Source organism: Tamandua tetradactyla, chromosome 12 (genome assembly GCF_023851605.1).
Source record: "Tamandua tetradactyla isolate mTamTet1 chromosome 12, mTamTet1.pri, whole genome shotgun sequence".
NCBI lineage: Eukaryota > Metazoa > Chordata > Mammalia > Pilosa > Myrmecophagidae > Tamandua > Tamandua tetradactyla.
In genome coordinates this window covers 40,647,545-40,666,544 of record NC_135338.1, presented here as the reverse complement: position 1 = coordinate 40,666,544, position 19,000 = coordinate 40,647,545, and the positions used below count along the sequence as shown (strand labels likewise).

Here is a 19,000-nt window from a genome sequence, read left to right as displayed (position 1 = left end):
TTCTGAAGGGCTGAACTTCATTTCTTCAGTGTCAGAATTGCATGAAGTTTCTCAGGTCCCATGTATAAGCCCCTCATATGCATTGTGTTTGAAACATAAAATATTTCCCAGTTTTAATGTTCATTTTCAGACTTAGCTCCTAATAAGTTATCTGTTTATCAGAAGAAGATTCTTAACGCTGGAAAACAACAAAGATTTTCCAGTGTTAAGAATGTCTTTAAAAAGTTCCACTTATCTGTAGAAAAAGAGGTTACAGGCAGCAGTTAAACCCAATTTCTGTAGTGCAGGAGTACTTCAGTTTCTTAAGATAAACACTTTGAAAAATATTGTTCATCTGAATGCATGTTTTACATTTTTCTATTTAAAATGTTATTTCACATTCATATTTTATCTATCCATCTTCTGGGCTTACTGTAAATTCAATGGTTAATGATTGTGTTTGGAGTAAATTGAACTTCATAGATGAATCTAAGAAAATAGACCATACCATTTTGTGGAAATTAAAAAAAAACTTGTTCCTATGTTTCTGCAACTAATTGATTCATACAGTAAACTCCAGGGACTGGGCTGAAGTGTGATCACCTCCATTTCATAGCCAAGGTACTAAGACATGGAAACGATTTGCCAAGGCCACACTGCCGTAGAGCTGTTAGGAATAAAGATTCCTGGCCTTGAACGCTAGCCTTCTCACCCACCAAAAGCACATACCCCTTTTGCAGAAGACAGAGTCCCTTGCCTAGGGGATTTTGGTTTACACAAGAATGTGGGGGTTATTGGTGGTGATTGGCATGAATATAAGACAGGACAGCCATGATCACAATCAGGCTAGTGGAAACCCCTGGTGGCAATGGGAGGAGAATATTGAAGTCTACTGTAGTCCTCTAGTGTGAACGCTGGTAACCGATTAAGATGCACACAGGAGACTCCAAATTTAGAGTTAGAGCTGTCACTCACTTAATGGTTGTATGATCCTGAGAGAATTTCTCATCCCCTCATCTTCAGCTTCCTAATCTGAAAAAATGTGATAATACCTAATCAAAGGGTTGCTGAGAGGATCAAATAACTATCTATTTAAGAAACTGAGGAGCACTTATGAAACAATCCTATTCAAAGGAGAATACTGAAGAGCGGTGCAACAGTGGCTCGGTGGTGGAATTCTCGTCTGCCATGCTGCAGACCCGAGTTTGATACCGGGAGCCTGCCCATGCCAAAAAAACAAAAAACAAACAAACAAACAAAAAAAACAACCAGAAAAAAAAGGAGAATGCTGAAAACACAGATCTGTACTATATAGTGTGTGGAGAAATGAGAAGTAATTTCATTTAATTAATTATAGAGTGAGTTTAATTCTAACTTCTAAGGTGTCTTGACTGAAGATTGCAATATCACAGGGACACAGGCACAGAGGCTGAGGAAGCTCTAACAGATAAATTCATTTTGCCTGAACTTGAGCTCTTTTGTGAAGGTGGGGGAAATATACATTTGGAATTTTATTTTCCCAAACTTTGTTAAGTCTTGGGTATTAGGCATGTTTGTTTGAGTTGCATTTCAGAGATTATATAAACTCTTAATGGACAAATAGGCCTTGAAAAGGGAGAACAGTGATAAAAGAAAAAAGGATTGGAAACTTTGATTTAAACTCTATTCTAACAGAAATGTGGGTGTAAACCCTGCTGTTGGACTTTTATACTTCCATGTTTTTTTATTGATTTTTAAGTACATTTTAGAAAATATTCCAAAGCACTGGTGGCAAGTTTATGTGCTGAACTTTTCTGTCCAAAAGTGGTCATTAAGAAGAGAAAATTCTGGTACAGTGTTAGCACATCTGCAGAGAAGACAATTATGATTGAAGTGGAATGATTTTACTTTATTTTTGTCATACATTGTCAGTTAATCAATTCATTTGGAATTATCGAGGACTCACTCAAGTGTCAGGTTTTGGGATAGACAATGGAAATATAAAAACGCAACAGAACAAATAAGGTAACCAACCAATCAACCAACTAACCAACCAACCAACAATGCCAGCGGGGTAGTGGGCTGATTGAGAGCACAGGCTCTTGAACCAGAAAGTCTGAGTCAATTCCCAGTTCTGTCCTTTATTAGCTCTTTAATCCTGAGAATTTTACTTCTTTATGCCTCTGTATCTGTTTTCTCATCTGTAAATGGGGATAATGAAAATACCCCCTGCATATGTTTGTTGTGTTAAATGAGATAGTGAATGTGCAGTCATTCTTAGAATGATCATCAGCGTTGTGAGCCCTTAATAAACTTTGACTACTTTTGTTATTAGGCGAAGTTACTTAAGATATGGATCAGACATGGAATTTGACCTTCTAGCCAGAAAAGTAGATAAATTTACAGTTAATAATAATGAAGTGGGATAAAGTCTATAACAGCTGTATTTACAAAGTTATATGGGAAGTTCATGCATGTACTGATTTATACAGCAGTGTTACATAACTATTTGATAAGGCATGTCAAGAATTTGGTAATGTGCTTGTCACAACATAAGCATTTAATGGATATTACCTATTATTTGTGATCATCATCATGGTCATGACTGTCATCATTATCATCAACAATATTTTAAATTCTCAAATCCTAGATTAGGATCTCGGACAAGAGAAGTTTACAAATAAAACATATCCCTTGTCATTAAGGTCTAGCAGGGAAGCCAGACCAGTAGAGACCTAGCAGATGAGGGTGTGGGGTAGTGAGGACAGCATCACAGGTAAAAGTGTTAAGTGTAAAGGCTCAGAGACTTAAATGGCTGAGCATAGTCAAGTTACTGTTAATGGCTCAGTATGTGTGGGCCCTAGGGTATGAGTAGGAGCTCAGCCACAGATAAGACTAGAGTTTGGCAGAAACAAGACTGTGGAGGACTTCATATGCTATATTCGAGTTTCAGCTTTAATCTACAGGACCAAGTTTTGTGAGTTTTGTGCTAGGGAGTTACGTGATCAGATATGTATTTTAGAAAGATTACCCTGGTCGAATGAAGGAGGATGGATTGACATTAGGGATAAAGAGGAGACTAATGCAGTAGTTCAGAGGCCACTCCAATAGCTGGGAGGCCCCTACAGTTAATAGGAAGTTATTGCAGTAATTATTAAGGAAGACAAGATCCTGAAGGAGGACAGTAACAGAAGAACCAGTGAGGTATTGCTGTAAGAATTGGTGAACAGTTAGATGTGGAAATGAGGGAAGCAATAGAGTCAAGGATGACTTCTAAGCTCCTGTGTTGGCCTAAGTGGGGTACTGTGTTCTAGGAGGGAGGGAGGAAGGTGGTTGGGTTTAGGGGGAAAAGATGGCAGAAGTGTTCATAGGTATTTCAGGATTTGATCTCAGGAAAGAGGCCTGGGCTAGATATCTTTTTCACAAAATTGAAGTCATGTGAGTAGGTGAGTTCATATGTAGTGAGAAGAGAAGATGACCAAGGACAGAGCTAACATCTTCAATTGCCTACAGGCACCAAGATGTAACACAAATGAGTAAGAAGACCATCCGTAAGAGGCAACAATGAATGGCAGGGACTATGACAAACTGGAAAGTGTATACTGTTCAGGAGGCAGCAAGCTCATCTCAGCTCCCAGGAACCACATGCCTTGATTTTTTCCAAGAGAATCCAGATGTTTATGTGGAAACTCCCAATAGTAAAAGGAATCTGAGAAGAATTGACTTTAGGGGAGAGAGAAGAAAAACTAGGAGAGAGAGAGAAGTGTATCAGAAGTCAAAGGAAGTCAACCCATAATATTAGTAACCTAGAGACAGAGTAAGTAAACTGAGGACCAAGACTCAAAATGTCTGCTTTGACCTTTGCCAGAGTTTTAGTGGTGTGATATGAATTTAAGCATGATTTAGGTGGGTTGTTGAATGACAGTGAAGGCCTAGCTGAGTTTGCTGATTATGAAATTACAGTTGACTAGTTCTTCCCAGCATTGCTTAACGATCTGGGAGAGGAACAAAGAGGACAAATTATCAAATTGATTTGAGACTGGGTGTTTGTAGGATACATGTGGTATCAAGATGTGCTTCATGGATATTGAGGAGGATGCTGTAAAGGCTGACTGAAGAGAGGTGGTCTGAATGACAAGAGGAAAATGAAATCAGTAAGGATGGAATATACTAGCAGAAGACAAACAGGGAATGAGGAATTGGAGGGTGTGGTGGTTTGAAGCTGTATGTACCCCACAAAATTATGTTCTTAAAGTTAACCCGTTCCTGTGGGTGTGAACCCATTGTAAGTAAAACGTTTTGATGAGGCTACTTCAGTTAAGTTATGACCCACCTCATTCAGGATGGGTCTTAATTCTATTACTGGAGTCCTTTATAGGAGAATGAAATTCAGGCAGAGAGAAAACTATGGAAGAAAGATGCTGAAATCAATGAAACCTGCAAGAGAAGGAAGAGACCAGATGCTTCCACGTGCTTTGCATGTGGCAGAAGAGCCAAGGATCATCAGCAGCTGGTCTTCAGGAAGAAAGCATCTTGATGATGACTTGATTAGGAAATTATCATGGCCTCAAAACCATAAACTAATAAATTCCTATTGTTTAAGCCAACCCATTTCATGGTATTTGCTTATAGCATCCTAGGAAAAGTAAAACAGAGGTTTATACAACATTGAAGGATAGATGTTAGAGATTAAGGACTAAGGGAGATGGAAGATTGGAGGTTGTGGTCAGAGCGCAGGATATTGGAGTTTTATATTCCAGAGCTGGAAAGTATCTAGGAAATGTCTAATCGTGGGGTGTGACCATGGTTGTTGGTTGATAATGGAGAATGTGGATGAAAACTATTGGAGTTCAGGGATGTCAGGGGCCTTTGAAGCCTAAGGGACCCTGACATTGTATTTGATAATTGTCTAGCTATGAGGAGTTCATAAATGACAAAAACAAAAAGGGCAAAATATAACAGAGTTAGAAAGCATGAGGTTCAAAGAAGAAAGGACTTTTATAAGAATATAGAAATAAAAATCCAGAAATGACAGTGGAGAACCCATGCCATCTTCTCGTTTAGATTTTAGGAATTGTGAGCTTCCCTCACTCGGAGGTTTTTCAAATGCCTACTGGGTACAGTGACAGGTGTGGTAAAAGGAGCAGCTTTCACTTGAGAGGGCTGCTTGGGATTTGGAGCCCTTGGGAAAAGTGCCAAAGGTCTTAAAGATAACATTCTGTAAAGAAATTGAGAGTGAAAGTCTTCATATATGATGGATGTTAGATGGCACAATAGAAATCTTTACAGAGGGGGTAAATGGTCTTAAGGTTTGGACCTGAGTAGGTTAAGATGTCAGGTCTTTGCTGTACTATCAAAAGAAATGGCTGAGAAGGAGTCTCCTGTGATTTCAAGATAACTCTTGCAATATTGTGAGGACAAGGATTAGCTGAAATGCTCCACTCTGAATAGACTCCCAGAAGTTAAAATTACTTCATAGGACCTAAATGGGTAAGTTTGGAAAATAGCCCCTTATGAAGAGCTGTGTGGAGGCTGAGATCAGTTTCTCTGGGGAATAATTCCATTGAAGTTATTTTTGATCAAGAAGCCCCTGATAGCCTTGTGACCAGAGAAAGGAAGCTGGGGTGAGAGTTCAGGCAAAATACCCATAAGACGTGAAATTAGACAGGAGCGTTGGGAATGGAGAGTGGGGGACCTTTGGAGGTTGCTCACCTCTATTTTGTGGCTAATTTGATGAGAGAGAAGATTCTATACCAGTCTGGAGAGCTAACTTATCCTTTATAATGATGAGATTCTCTATTAGAACATTTTGTAGATTGACCTGATTATTGAAAAATTAGCATCTACCTTTGAATGTATAAAGAGCAGAGATCATTCAAACTGTGGAAAATGGCAATTGATAGCAGCACAGTAATTTTGATTCTCTCCCCTTGTGGGAGCTTAATGATTGTCGAGTTTGTGATTACTGAGCTAAAGTGTGAGTGCAGGAGTGTGCAACATCCTCAGTGGCACTATTTTCTAACTCAGTGACGGTGGGAAAATCATGTAAACTTACTTAAACCTCAGGTTCTTCCTCTGTAGAATGGGGATACTAGACTATAGAGTAATATACCATAAGGCCCCCAGGCCATATTGGGCCCACTCCTTGTTTTATTTTTCATTTTTTTTAGTGTAAAATGATTATATTTATTACCCAAAATTTATACACACACACTCGCTACTGCTTAATTTTTACAAACAAAGTTTTACTAGACCACAATCACTCTCAGCCATTTACATATTGTATATGGCTGCTTTCACCTGACAGTGGCAGAGTTGAACAGTTGATACGAAGGATGTAGGGTCCATAAAATTTAGCAGGCCCTTTACAAGATACTACTCTTAACTTGCTACCTCAAACCCTCTTGTAGCCTATAGAATACTATACTATAAGGCAATACTCTTATTTAGTTATGTGAAACCCTTTGTAGATTGTAGAGTACATATTATAAGGTAGTATGGTTCTTGGATGGCCTGGGAAATATGAGGACGACTCAGATCAGAATTCAGTTATTGGTAAGAACGTAACTGGCAATACTCACAGTGTCATGGTTTCATTGCACAGTCCCTGAAAAGCATTCATAGGGATTGAAGTCATATAAGGGTTGTCCATAATTTCACTTCAAGAGAGAGAGACAAAAACACTTGGTGAAATATTTTCTTCCTGGAGCTAATTTAGGGTTCTTGCTGCATGTATGCAATTAAATAAATAACCACACACACAGCATTATTCATATTTCTTTTCAAGTTTCATTGACTGTTCTTAGCCCGGTGACTCAGAAGTCTGGTGAGTTCGTGAGACTTATCTTAGATGGACATGCACTCAGCACCCCAAACATGCAGTTGGTGAGTGAGCTTCCAGAGTGGGCTGAAGTCTCTGACTTAATACTCATCTGCAAGGGAGTGGGTTGGTCTCAGAGGCTACTCCTGAATCTATGACAAATGATTTGCCCACAGCAGCTATAGTTTTCTAAATGTATGGAATCTTTCAGAAGGGTTAGAAGAAGGGGATAGATGGATTTCCTTTCACCAGCATTACTAAAATGTCCTTCACTTGCACAACTTTTTCAGGTAGATTCTCCTGGAAATCTTTTTTTGTTGTTCATTTTGGCAGTTTCTAATGGAAGCTGTTTATAAGATTCTTTTATTCCTGCATCTTCTCAATTGTTTCTCCCTTGTATTTGCCCTTTTCCTTTTCTACTTGGAGAGATTTGGCTTTACATTTGAGGATCTTTTAGGGGTCTTTGTCCAGTTCTACCCTAGTGGTAACCACCTTGCAGGGGTGACTGCCCCCCAGGCAGTGTGCCTTTAGCCTTCTCCCGCTGCACCCGTTCTATGTAGATGACATATTTCTTCCTATAAACCTGGACTACTTTGCCAATTTGCTAACTTTTGTAGTGTCCTTGCACAACCTGTACATCATCATCTTTTCAGATAGGCATGGATCAAACACAGCATTTCTGTCTCAGCTCCTTGGAAAGAGGGGAAGATAGAATCTTCCTGCGAATGTGGAAGGTGCATTGAAATGCCTTTTACAGTTCTTGCCCCCATCAGAAGTCACAAAAGAATTGAACTTCATTTTGGCCTCTGCTGCTTGGACAATGGCTGCAAAAGGGAAAAGCATTCCTGGAAATCTTTCTGTGCCCGTCTAGTTCCCAGAAGAGTGTCTGTATTTTGACATGAGCTCTTCTGTAGTCAAGAAGTGTGGAATTTTTTCTCCTAGCAAAAATCTCAGAATGTAGATCCCATCTCTCCACATTTTTCTGACTCAGTGGTGCACACTCAACCCGTAATTATCTGCATAGCTCCTCTTCTGTATAATTAGAGTAAACATTGGTGGGTTTTGGAAAAGAGCACGTGGCCAGCAATCAGAAGTCATAGGAGGTGGTTTGGGCATCACTAATGATGGCTCCTTGGGATTCTGCTCAGAAATTTCATTTAATTTTCTCTTCCACCATTTCTTTATTTGTCAAGTGGAAAAGATAACTTCTTTTATGCCTTATAGATGGTTGTGAGGAACATATGTGATAATACATGGGGCAGTGTTGAAAAACTATTAAAAAGTATTTGAAAAATAAGGTATCATCCATCAAATTTTCCTTCTATTTAATCATTCCCAATGGTAAACAAACATGCCATAATTTCTGCCATTTTAATAAAAAAGTACCTTTTCTCTTAACCTAATATCCTCCTCCATCTACTTCAACATGTTCTGCTACCTTTTTATAGCAAAACTCCTCAAAAAAATTTATGTCATTTCCTCTAATCTACCCCTCCAATTCTCTCTTGAGCCTACTTCGATCAGACTTACCCACCTCCAGCTCGCAAATGGGACTATCCTTGTCAGAATCAGCAATGCCCCACATCACTAAACCCAATGATCATCTCAGTCCTTGTTTTACTTCATCCATCAGAATAGTAGTCACAACTGATCACTACTCCCTCCTTGAAACAACTAATTCACTTGGCTTTAACCAGTACCCTTAGAAGCGCCTTAGTATTTTTCAGTGACAAAAAAAAAAACCATTACATGTGTGCATACTCACAGTATAAAGAACACATCAGTGGAATAAACATTGGTCAGATCAGGAAATACTCTAAGTCCAGTATTGAAAATTCCACTGAATTACATGAAACAGAAGAAAAAAGGAACAGAATTTAGGCCAGGAAGACAAGACATAGGAAATGGGATAATCTAATAGCTAAAAGCATGGGATCTGAACTCAGAGTGGAATCAAATCCTAATTCCTCCACAAAATATCTGAATGATCATGATCAAGTTCTAACCCTTGGATGAGATGATGTCCCCTCAAGGTACAGCAACCCAATCCAGTCTACCAGCACTGACACACCTACTCTGCTTAGAGGGATCTGTGTATTCTATGAACAAAATGGGACTAGAAAGCAGAAATAAAACTCAGATTTCTTTCCTTGTGTATATGTAGATGTTTACTTCATTGTTTTACCTGTAGGTTGCTATGTGGGCGGTGGGGGTGGGGTGTAAGGGAGAGGATAGGGCAGGGAGACAACATGATTACTTAACTCCAAGCCACACTTCCCTTTTCAAGTCTACGTCACATTGTGTTCAGTATTTTGCCAAGGATAGTTTTCCTACAGCAGTGACCTGGGAGTATGATGGCAGCAGGATCATATATAAAACAAGAGAGGAAAGCAGTCAAAGCAGATCCCTAATGCCTCTAGGATTTAGTTGTCTGGACATTTATTGTCGGTACTGGATTGCAGGTAGTGGAAACAGAGACTTGTGAGAGCTTGGGTATGCCATGGGGTGAGACCTAGACATGAGCCAGCGAAACTTTAGTGTTAAGTTTTCCAATAGACAAACCTCTAGTCCCACTGATGCATCTTCTATGGCAAATGCAACCCGACTCCTTCCGCGGGGGAAGGTATAAGGTTGTTCGCAGTGCAAGTAGGAATCGGAGGCCACAAAATGAGCAGATAAAACATTCCAGATAACAAAAGGATATCACAGATGAGATACCCTAAGGGCTGTATGTATATCTATATACATATCCTTGAGGATTAGTGAAAAACTAGTTCAATTGGAACAAGCATTAATGTGGAAGAATAGGGGAAAAGGCCCAAGAATTTAAATAGGGACCAGGTAGTAAAGAGCTGGAACTATCAAAATGGGGACTCAGACCGAAGCAAAACAGCAAAAAAGTCCATCTCCTGTTTGGTGTCTCCTTTTATTTCCTGTACCTTCAAATGCTGTACATATCTCTCATTGCCGCTTACTGTTATTTACTTGCAGGAGAGGACCTTTCAATTTCATTTGCAGTATCTCCCCAGCTAGACTGTAAATTTCTTCAAGGTGAGGATAATGACTTTATAAACCTTTGTATTCCTCACAGAAACTTGCACATTATTTTAAAGTTATTGATCAATTAAAACTCAAAGTCTATGACAGGAGTGAGTGCCTTGTCCCATAAGTCTTTTTTTTTTTAAAATCAAGATCCAAAGGCTATTTGACTTGAAAAAGCAGTAAAGTATATTGTATGTGTACTTGATAGTTATTTTATTTTTACCTCTTATCCCCTCTATTATTTATCTATTTATTTTTCCTTACCTTTTTTTTTTTTTTTACTTATCTACCCATACCCTGGTTAAAAGGAGCATCAGACACGAGGTTTTCAGAAACACAATCACACTGTAAAAATTATATAGTTATGCAATTTTCTTCAAAAATCAAGGCTACTGGTACACAGCTCATCAGTTTGAGGTACTTTCCTCGTTCCATAAGTTTTTACTTTTCTCCAGGAGTTGCTCTCCAGCTATCCCTTCAGCTGCATATTCCATCAATTGCTTCTTTTTTTCCACCTACATCTCCTACTCTGTCCTTTTCAAAACAGTCCTTTTCTACTTCCCCAAATAAGTCATGTGGTTCCAAACCTCTGTGTCTTTGTTTATTCCATATACCTGGATTTCTCTTCTAGCTCTTCTTCTTCTTATCTGGATAGCATCTATTTATTCTTAAAGATTTAACACGTAAAGAAAAAAGATGCATTTTTATACTTTGATTTAAAAGGCCTGGACAGAAAGGGGTTATGTTCTTAATCGTGATTATTTCTGGGTATTGGGATTAAGGCTGGTTTTAATTCTCTTCTTTATACTGTTTCTGTTTTCCTTCTTCTTTTTTAATATTACATGTAAGCAGGAAAGAAAGAATGGGTCCTTCCTGCAGGTGCTGAGAGGTCCTGAGGTCATATGTACACATCTATGTAACACATTTTTATTGAGCACCCGCTTTGTTCTGGGAAGTAAAGACGTAACAGAGAGCAAGAAGGCTGTGTTTTCACTGAGTTTATGGTCAACTCCTAAGGTGTCACCCAGGTGGAGCACTGAGTGTTGTCCCTTCCATTTTGCTCCTCTCAACCCCACCTGCTACCACGAGAGACTGGATTTTACCCTTCGTGGCTTTTTTCCCCCTCACTATCACAGCCACTCTAAATCTGTCTTCATGTCCATTTCTCTAATAAAATGGACCAATTGGCCCTAAGGTTTTTTGTTTGTTTTATTCTGTTATAGTCCATTTAAAGACTACATATGCACGCCTGCATATTCCCCCTCATGTCTCTTTGAGCAGATCTCTGGTCCCAGCATTTTATCACTTTTGAATAAGATTTTTTAAATGCAAACCATTTCTCCTGACCCCTTTTCTTTTGATCAACGGGGAAGGATGGGGGTAAATGACCGGATGTGCTTTCACCCAGGCTATATACCACTAAAATGACCCTGGCCCATAACTTCCTAGGGAGATACCTGGTGGAAAGCAGCATTGTAATTTTCCACAAAGAAAAGTGGATTAGGGGAGGAGTTAATAATACTTACAGGAACTTCAGGAGTGGGAGCTCTCTTAAGGCATCATGGTCTATGTAGCTTAAGCTTCTGGTATTCCGAATCTCTCTGAAAAAATTGCAAGGAACACCTTCACCATAAGAAATTCATTTAATTTTTGATGAAACGTAAAGAAATGACATAAAGCAGGCTTAACACATGCTCATGAGATGAATACACAGTAACGTGGGCTGCCAGGGTCAGTTGCTGCTGGGAGTTGCTCCCCTCCATCAATAACAAACTATATTGGACTCCCCACAGAAGCCCAATAGCTGCTCAGCCCTCTGCCATCATTGACTTGGTTTCAGTTCAGTTGAATTTTATGGACAATCTTTGTCTTAGTTGTAATCTCTGAGTCTCTTTCCCCCTTTAGACGTCGATAGAAAAGAAAAATCCATCCAGTGGTTTGTTGAAGACCAATGTCTTTATTCTTCATGATAACAAGTACCCTGACCGAGACAAGCAGCCCTGGGATGGTAGGCTGAGTGTATTGCATGATGGATGACAGCACAGCAGTTAGAGCAGTGAGTTTCCTTTGGCAGTTGCGATTTCAGATGCAGTGGATATGGTGAATCTTAACAGTTTACCTAGGTTTGCTTTCTGATGTCAGTAATTTAATTAAAAATCTTTCAGCATATATGGTATGATATCATGTGCCTCAACTTACATTTTTGGGTTTATAAATGTGTTAATCAAGAATTTAAAGTCTTCAATGGTGAAATCAGTGGTATGTTAATTAGTACAATGGCTGTTAGAAAGGGGGTCTCATTGGTAAAAATTAAAGGTATTCAATGTTTGTGGACTTGCTAAAAGAATTTAAGGGACTACCCAGGCTTAAAGGAAGAGGATATAAGAATGCACCAAGACTTGTAGCCCTTCCCCTAGGGATAACACCTGAGGCTTGATTCCTAAATTAGTGACTTGGACCTGCCTCCAGTCATTGGTGGTGCCAAACCATATGCATAGAATCTAGCCTCTGGAGTTTTTCTTAATTTTAAAGAGCTTTACTAAAAGATAATTTAAATTCCATAAAAATCCATTTAGTTATAATCTAAGTATATAATTCAATGATTTTTAGTAAATTGATAAAGGGGTATAACCAAAACTGACTAAAGTAACCATATGCCCATTTGCAGTTAATCCCTGCTCCCTCCCCCATGCCTAGGAACACAGATCTGTTTTCTCTATATACGGATTTGACTTATCTGGTTGTTACAGGTAAATGGAATCATATCTAGTGTTTTGTGTCTGGTGTCTTTCATCTAACATAATGCTTGTGAGTTACATCTAGGTTATAGCATGTCGCCAGTGGTTTATTCTGTTTTATTGCTAAATTGTCAGAGAGATCTGAGATCAAATCTTGGCTCGACACTTTCTGGTTGCATGACCTTGGGCACTTTCCTTGACCTCTTTGAGCCACAATTTCCTCTCCTATAAAACAGAATAATAACAGCACCTGTATTGTAAGGCTCTTCTGAGGATTAAATAATGTCTGTGGGGTTTGGTATGTAGCCTAAAAACCAGCGAGAGCTCTAAATGAAGGTTATTATTTTTGTGATTATCGTGAGTGAAATTAAAGCTAGAGTAGACATCAGGGGCTTGGTGTTGGAGGTGCTGCAATGTTCTTGTAAAAATGCTCATTGTTTGGTATTTTGATTAAGGAAGTTGAATATGAAACAAATCTTTGGCAAAGTGAGGGGGAGGATGGAACTAACAGAAACTACCCCACCACACACAATTTACTGTCTATATTAACAAAACCTTACTATTCCATTTCTTTATTAACATAAGTTTAGTATTGTAGGAGACATTTGCTCAGGCAAATAACTTTATTGTTTATTACAGGAACTTGTTGAATGACCCATCAAGTTGTCAACAGAAAGCATCAACAATTTTGACTGCAACACTCTTTGAACCTCTCCCCTCAAAATCCTCATTTTTCTGTGTCCTTTATCATGAACCTTATCTACACAAACCCCTGCAGATTCTAGATTTTATTCTGGTTTTAAAACTGAAAGTGCTATATCCCTGAAATTCCAGGTAAGGTTGGTCATTCTACTTTAAAATGCACAAAAATTCTGGTCTTACCCCTCTGGGGAACTAAGGTAGAAAATGAAAGAGAAAGAAAACACTGCTTTTGGTAACACCTACTCAAATGAGTCTGGCAACCTACCTCTGGGCTCTAAGAGAAGAAAGTGATGGGAGCAGCTGTAAGGAAAAAGGAGGAAGCACAAAAGAGGAGATGATTTCTGGAGGACAATAAAAGGAAAAGAGAGAAAAACAAGATACCACAAGAAAACTTTAGGGAAAGGAAGCCATTCCCTGAAGTCAGAAGACAGTCAGCTCAACACTTGCCTCCTATGGTAGTTAGGTTCAGGTGTCAATTTGGCCAGGTGAAGGTGCCTAGTTCTATTGCTGTGGACATGAACCAATGGCATGTGAAGCTCATCTGTCACTGACTATATCTGCAACAGCTAGGAGGCATGCCTGCTGTAATGAATGATGTTTGATTTAATTGGCTGGATGCCTAAATGAGAGAGCTCAACGTAGCATAGCCCAAGCAGCTCAGCATACCTCATCTCAGCACTTGCAGCTCAGTCCAGGCCTTTGGAGATGCAGAAAGGAATCACCCCAGGGGAGAGTTGTTGGAACCCAGAGGCCTGGAGAGAAGGCCAGCAGAGATCGCCCTGTGCCTTCCTGTGTAAGAAAGAACCTCAGTTGAAAGTTAACTGCTGTTCCTCTGAAGAACTATACGTTTTTAACTAAATAAATTCCCTTTTGTTAAAAGCCAGTCCATCTCTGGTGTGTTGTATTCTGGCAACTTTGGCAGACCAAAACAGATTTGTTACTGGAGAAGTGGGGTGCTGCTGCAGTTTGCAAGTACTAGACATGTCGGAGCTGTTTTTTGGATGGATAAGGGAAGATTTTGGAGGAATGGTAAAGAGAATGATGGAGAAGTCCTGGAGTGCTTGAAGAGACTGTTGGTGTAAATGGAACCAGTGCCAAACTGGACAAAGGGGGACACAACGGGACAAATTGGAGTTTGCAGAGTGAGAACCATGGAAGCTCAGGTCTGAAGCCAAGAAACCTTGGACCAGGAGAGTGGACCAACCCATATACACGGAGAGGGTGAGTTTGCCGTAAAGGCAGAGGATGAGCCTCCTGCCTCATTGCAGTGGAAGAGTTGTGCCACCTCAGGCCTTGGAGAAGGTATAGCACTCTCCTTGGGGACTGGGGAGAGCCTGGTTGCCACCACATGGAGGGTTGAGCATGTGCCCTGGAAATGGCAGAGAGCCTAGGTGTGGCCCTGATGCTTGGAGAGGGTGGAGCTGAGAAAAAGGGGGTGATCTCAGTGCCCCCCAAGTTTGATTCAGAAAGAGGTGGGTCACTGCGTGGGCCTTTGGAAAGGGTGAATCTGCCATTTTCTAAAGCCAAAGGATAAATGACTTTCAGACTTTGAAATCCAATGTAGTTTGCCCTGCAGGTTTTCAAAACTGTTTGGTTCTTGTGACTTCTGTGTTCCTTCTAATTTCTCCCTATGGAAATGTGTCCTGTGACTGTCCTCCTTTGCATATTGGCACCAGATAACTTGTTTTAAGATTCATAAGTCCACAGCCAGAAGAGAATTTTTGCCACTTTAATATATGTTTAAGGTGATGTGTCTAGTTGCCAAGTTGACAAGGGGTGGATTTGTGGTAGTTAGGCTCAGGTGTCAACTTGGCCAGGTGAGGGTGCCTAGTTCTATTGCTGTGGACATGAGCCAATGGCATATGAAGCTCATCTGTTGCTGATTACATCTGCAGTTGGCTAGGAGGTGAGCCTGCTGCAATGAATCATGTTTGATTTAATTGACTGGAGGTTTAAATGAGAGTGCTCAACATAGCACAGCCTAAGCAGCTAAGCATATCTTATCTCAGCACTCCCAGCTCAGCCCAGGCCTTTGGAGATGCAGAAAGGAATCGCCCTGGGGGAAAGTTGTTGGAACCCAGAGGCCTGGAGAGAAGGCCAACAGAGATTGCCCTGCACCCTTCTGGGTAAGAAAGAACCTCAGTTGAAAGTTAGTTGCTGTTCCTCTTAAGAAGTATACATTTTTAACTAAACTAATCCCCTTTTTTAAAAAGCCAATCCATCTCTGGTGTGTTGCATTCTGGCAGCTTTGGCAAACTAAAACACCTCCTGAAGGACTTTTTTTGTTGGGGGGGGCATGATTTAGAGAGTTGAACCCAGGTCTTCTGCATGGCAGGCTCATTCTACCACTGAACCATCCCCGCACCCTCACAGATAACTTTTTAAAAAATCTCTGCTGGAGCAAAGAGTGCTGGAAAGGAAAGAAGGTGGAGCCTGTGAGTAGTTTAGCTAGTGGAGAGACAGAATGGCTGAAACAAATGCAGATGGTATAACCTTTTCAAAGACAGAAGCAAGGTGGGGTAGAGGTAAGCAACAAACTATCTCTGATGAGTGGAGAAAGTTGAAAGAGGAGTCCAAGGTAAAGCAAGGATGGAATTAACCCAAAAGTAATGATCTACCCCTATCTTACTATCTATATTAAAATAACCTCATTATTATTCATTGGTTTCATCAGCAGACTTTGGAGGGAGAGTTAAATTCAAACAATTTTAAGTTAAGCATTTAAGGGCCCAAACATACAGAAGGCTAGGTATGGCATGAGGAAGTTAGGGACACCCACTGAGAAGGAAAACCTGTTTATAATTGCAACACAGTGAATGGAGATTCTCTCTAGAGTGAATGTGGATAAGAGCTGAAGATGGCAGTTCCTCCAGCAGCCTGGATCCCTGAGTAACAGATAGAGGAGGGCTCCCCTACTTGCCTGCTCATCCACCATACTGTTCCATGAGCAATACATAATCTTCAGTTATCTCAAGGCTCCTACAATTTTTTTGGTCTTCTTACAGTAATTAGCCTGTCCAAGCTAATATTAAGCATAGGTAAAATTACTACAACTTAAAACACACTGTTAATAAAGGTCATTTCTGTAGATAGGTTTGTAGCAAAGGAATACAGGATTTTCACTTTTTACTTTGTCTCCTTCAAAAGGAAAAAGATGCAATAAGATATAGGTAAAAGAAATCCAAAACTTTAATTAAAAAACAAAACAATATATATTCAATATAAAAAAATATATTCTTTAAAAAATGTAGTGCCATATAGGGTTGCTTAAATCTTTAAGTAGGTTCTTCTATGGAGTGGGTCCATTGGGCTGTGTTAGAGAAATATTTGAGGATCTTGAAGCTTATAGAATGAAAGAGCCCAGCCCTGGAAGACTAAAGAGTTAAAAAAGGTACTGAGGTATGGAGTACACTTCTGATCACCTGGGATGGTTTTACCAGTGAGGGGATGAGAGAACTGACTTAGGTGAAGCAGGTAATGATCATCTTCATTTTGCGGATAGAACAATGATGACAGGTTTAGCGAGACTAAGTGGCTATCCTTATGTCATACAAGTAGAGGCAACGCTGGGCCTCAACCTAGGACTTCTGACTCCAAATACTGCTTTCTTTTGTTGTTGTTTTTAAAGTAGTTTAAAGAAGATTATTCATCAGAACTAAAAAAATTTAAATACCTATTATTGCTTAATTTCCCCTTTATTGGAATAAAATGGACGCTTAGATGAATAGCATAAAATTGATGCTCAGGGTACAGTGTTTTCACAAATCAGCAGATGAATAATTTGGCCTCCATTAGTGTGGTTGGTTGAATTATGTATCCCAATTAAGACACATTGTTAATCTTACTCCACATCCCTGTGAATGTGAGGTCATTGTAAATAGGACATCTGAAGAAGTTAAGATGTGACCCAATTGCAGGAGACTGGGTCTTAGATGGATAACTGGAGCCATTTATAAACAGAAGAAATTGAGACAGAGAAAGTTAGGAGTAGCCAAAATCCAGAAGTCAACTGAGCCTGAAAAAAAAAAAAAGAGAGAACCTCGCCATGTGACTGGAAAGCTAAGGAACACAACGACTACTGTTCAGCCAGGATGGCTACTAACCTGGGGAGGAAGCAAGCCTTCCAGCCTCTGAAATGGTGAGCCAATAAATTTCTGTTGTATAGATTCCGTTTTTTTTTTTCTCCTTCTGAAAAACATTTGTTAATTCTCAATAAGAGCTAAGAATGTCCATCATCAGAGAAATTAGTTTGCCCAATAAAGCCAGCATTGAGGCATGCAATCCAGTTAGCAGCTGAGCCTAAACCCCAAACAACATGGGGAATCAGCTACATGAGAGAAGGGAGTCCTCTGGTATGGGAAGAAGGAGCAAAGGGAGGGGAAATGGAGGTTTATCCATCCACTACTAAGGAACTTTACACTGATTGATTTCCTTACACTGTTCTTAGTGCCCCCACTGCACTTAATTATCCAATAGGCATTATCTGTCCACCCCCTTAACATCCTACAGCCAATGCAGGAAAGTACACCAACATGGTAAACAAATAGAGGGCAAAAATGAAGAGGCTATGGTATTTTCACCTGCAAAATTAGATGAGCATTGGAAAGTGAAGGAGAGTTCAGGCCAGCACATGGTAATGAGGCTGATTAGATGGAATATTTTAAGACCAGCAGAGTTGGTCTTTTCAGAAACATAAATACAATAATGTGTAAGGGTAAGTCGTTTAAAACAAGAAACTGATTGAGAATATTAGCTAAAAACCGAACTCTCAACCAAATCCCATCTTCTTTTCAACTTGTGCTTCATTTATTTATTTTTTCTTCACTCCTTTAAGGGTCTATAGCAGCCACTCTGTCTTTAACTAGGTTTGCATGTGCTAGTGAGTAGAGTAAGAAGAGATTAATTCAAATTAAATGAATAATTACTGGACATCTATTATAAGCAACTTTACCAAATGTTCTTGGAGGTACAAGGAAATAGTTACTACTTATTTACTTCAAAAACGAGTTGTATATATATTTGCAAAGCCTTAATTTCATTACTTTAGATACTTTAAATGTTGTATAGATTCAAGGTAAAAATTAGGACTAAAAATTAGGTAAATAAATTTTAAAATGAGGGCAGGCCACGGTGGCTCAGCAGGCAAGAATGCTTGCCTCCCATGCCAGAGGACCTGGGTTCGATTCCCGGTGCCTGCCCATGTTAAAAAAAAAAAAAAAAATTTAAAATGACATTTTATGATTTTTTTGTCTGTTGTATGGCAGGGTGACATTTCATTATTTTTCCATGTGAATATTCCATTATTTCAGCACCATTTGTTGAATTTTTGTTTGTTTTGCTTGTTTGTTTGTTTTTTTTGGGAAGTGCATGGACTGGGAATCAAACCCGGGTCTCCAGCATGGCAGTAATGATAGGTTTTTAATCATATAATTAATCACCCAAGTATTTTAACATGAAATATTAATTTTGAGTTTAATGCATTTTAAAAGATCCTTAATTTTTAATTTGATTATAAAAGTAAGGTCTCTGTAAAAACTTTAAATACAGTCACATAGAACAGAAATGAAATTTCCCATCATTCCATGATCCAGAAAAGATCATTTTTCTAAGTATATCTTTGAAAAAAAAAACATAACATGTCAAAAGCATTTACTATTTGATTATATAGCCTATGAAACTAGATTTCTAATGGTTGCTCAGTATTAACTAAAATTTGAGTAGTTTCCAAGTTCTTACTATT

The 19,000-nt window shown here is 39.3% G+C and overlaps 1 protein-coding gene and 1 pseudogene across 1 annotated transcript in view; both read right to left on the bottom strand.

Annotated features, from left to right (window-relative positions):
* TSHR (thyroid stimulating hormone receptor) overlaps positions 1-19,000 on the bottom strand; it is a 211,143-nt gene that overhangs the window by 38,204 nt on the left and 153,939 nt on the right. Inside the window, exons 5-7 of the mRNA XM_077123229.1 lie at positions 11,347-11,421; positions 8,544-8,618; positions 6,540-6,617 (exon numbers count right to left, since the gene is read on the bottom strand). Coding sequence (XP_076979344.1) covers positions 6,540-6,617; positions 8,544-8,618; positions 11,347-11,421 — 228 coding nt within the window. The remainder of the gene's footprint in view (positions 1-6,539; positions 6,618-8,543; positions 8,619-11,346; positions 11,422-19,000) is intronic.
* LOC143651484 (large ribosomal subunit protein uL24 pseudogene) lies at positions 7,142-7,576 on the bottom strand (annotated as a pseudogene).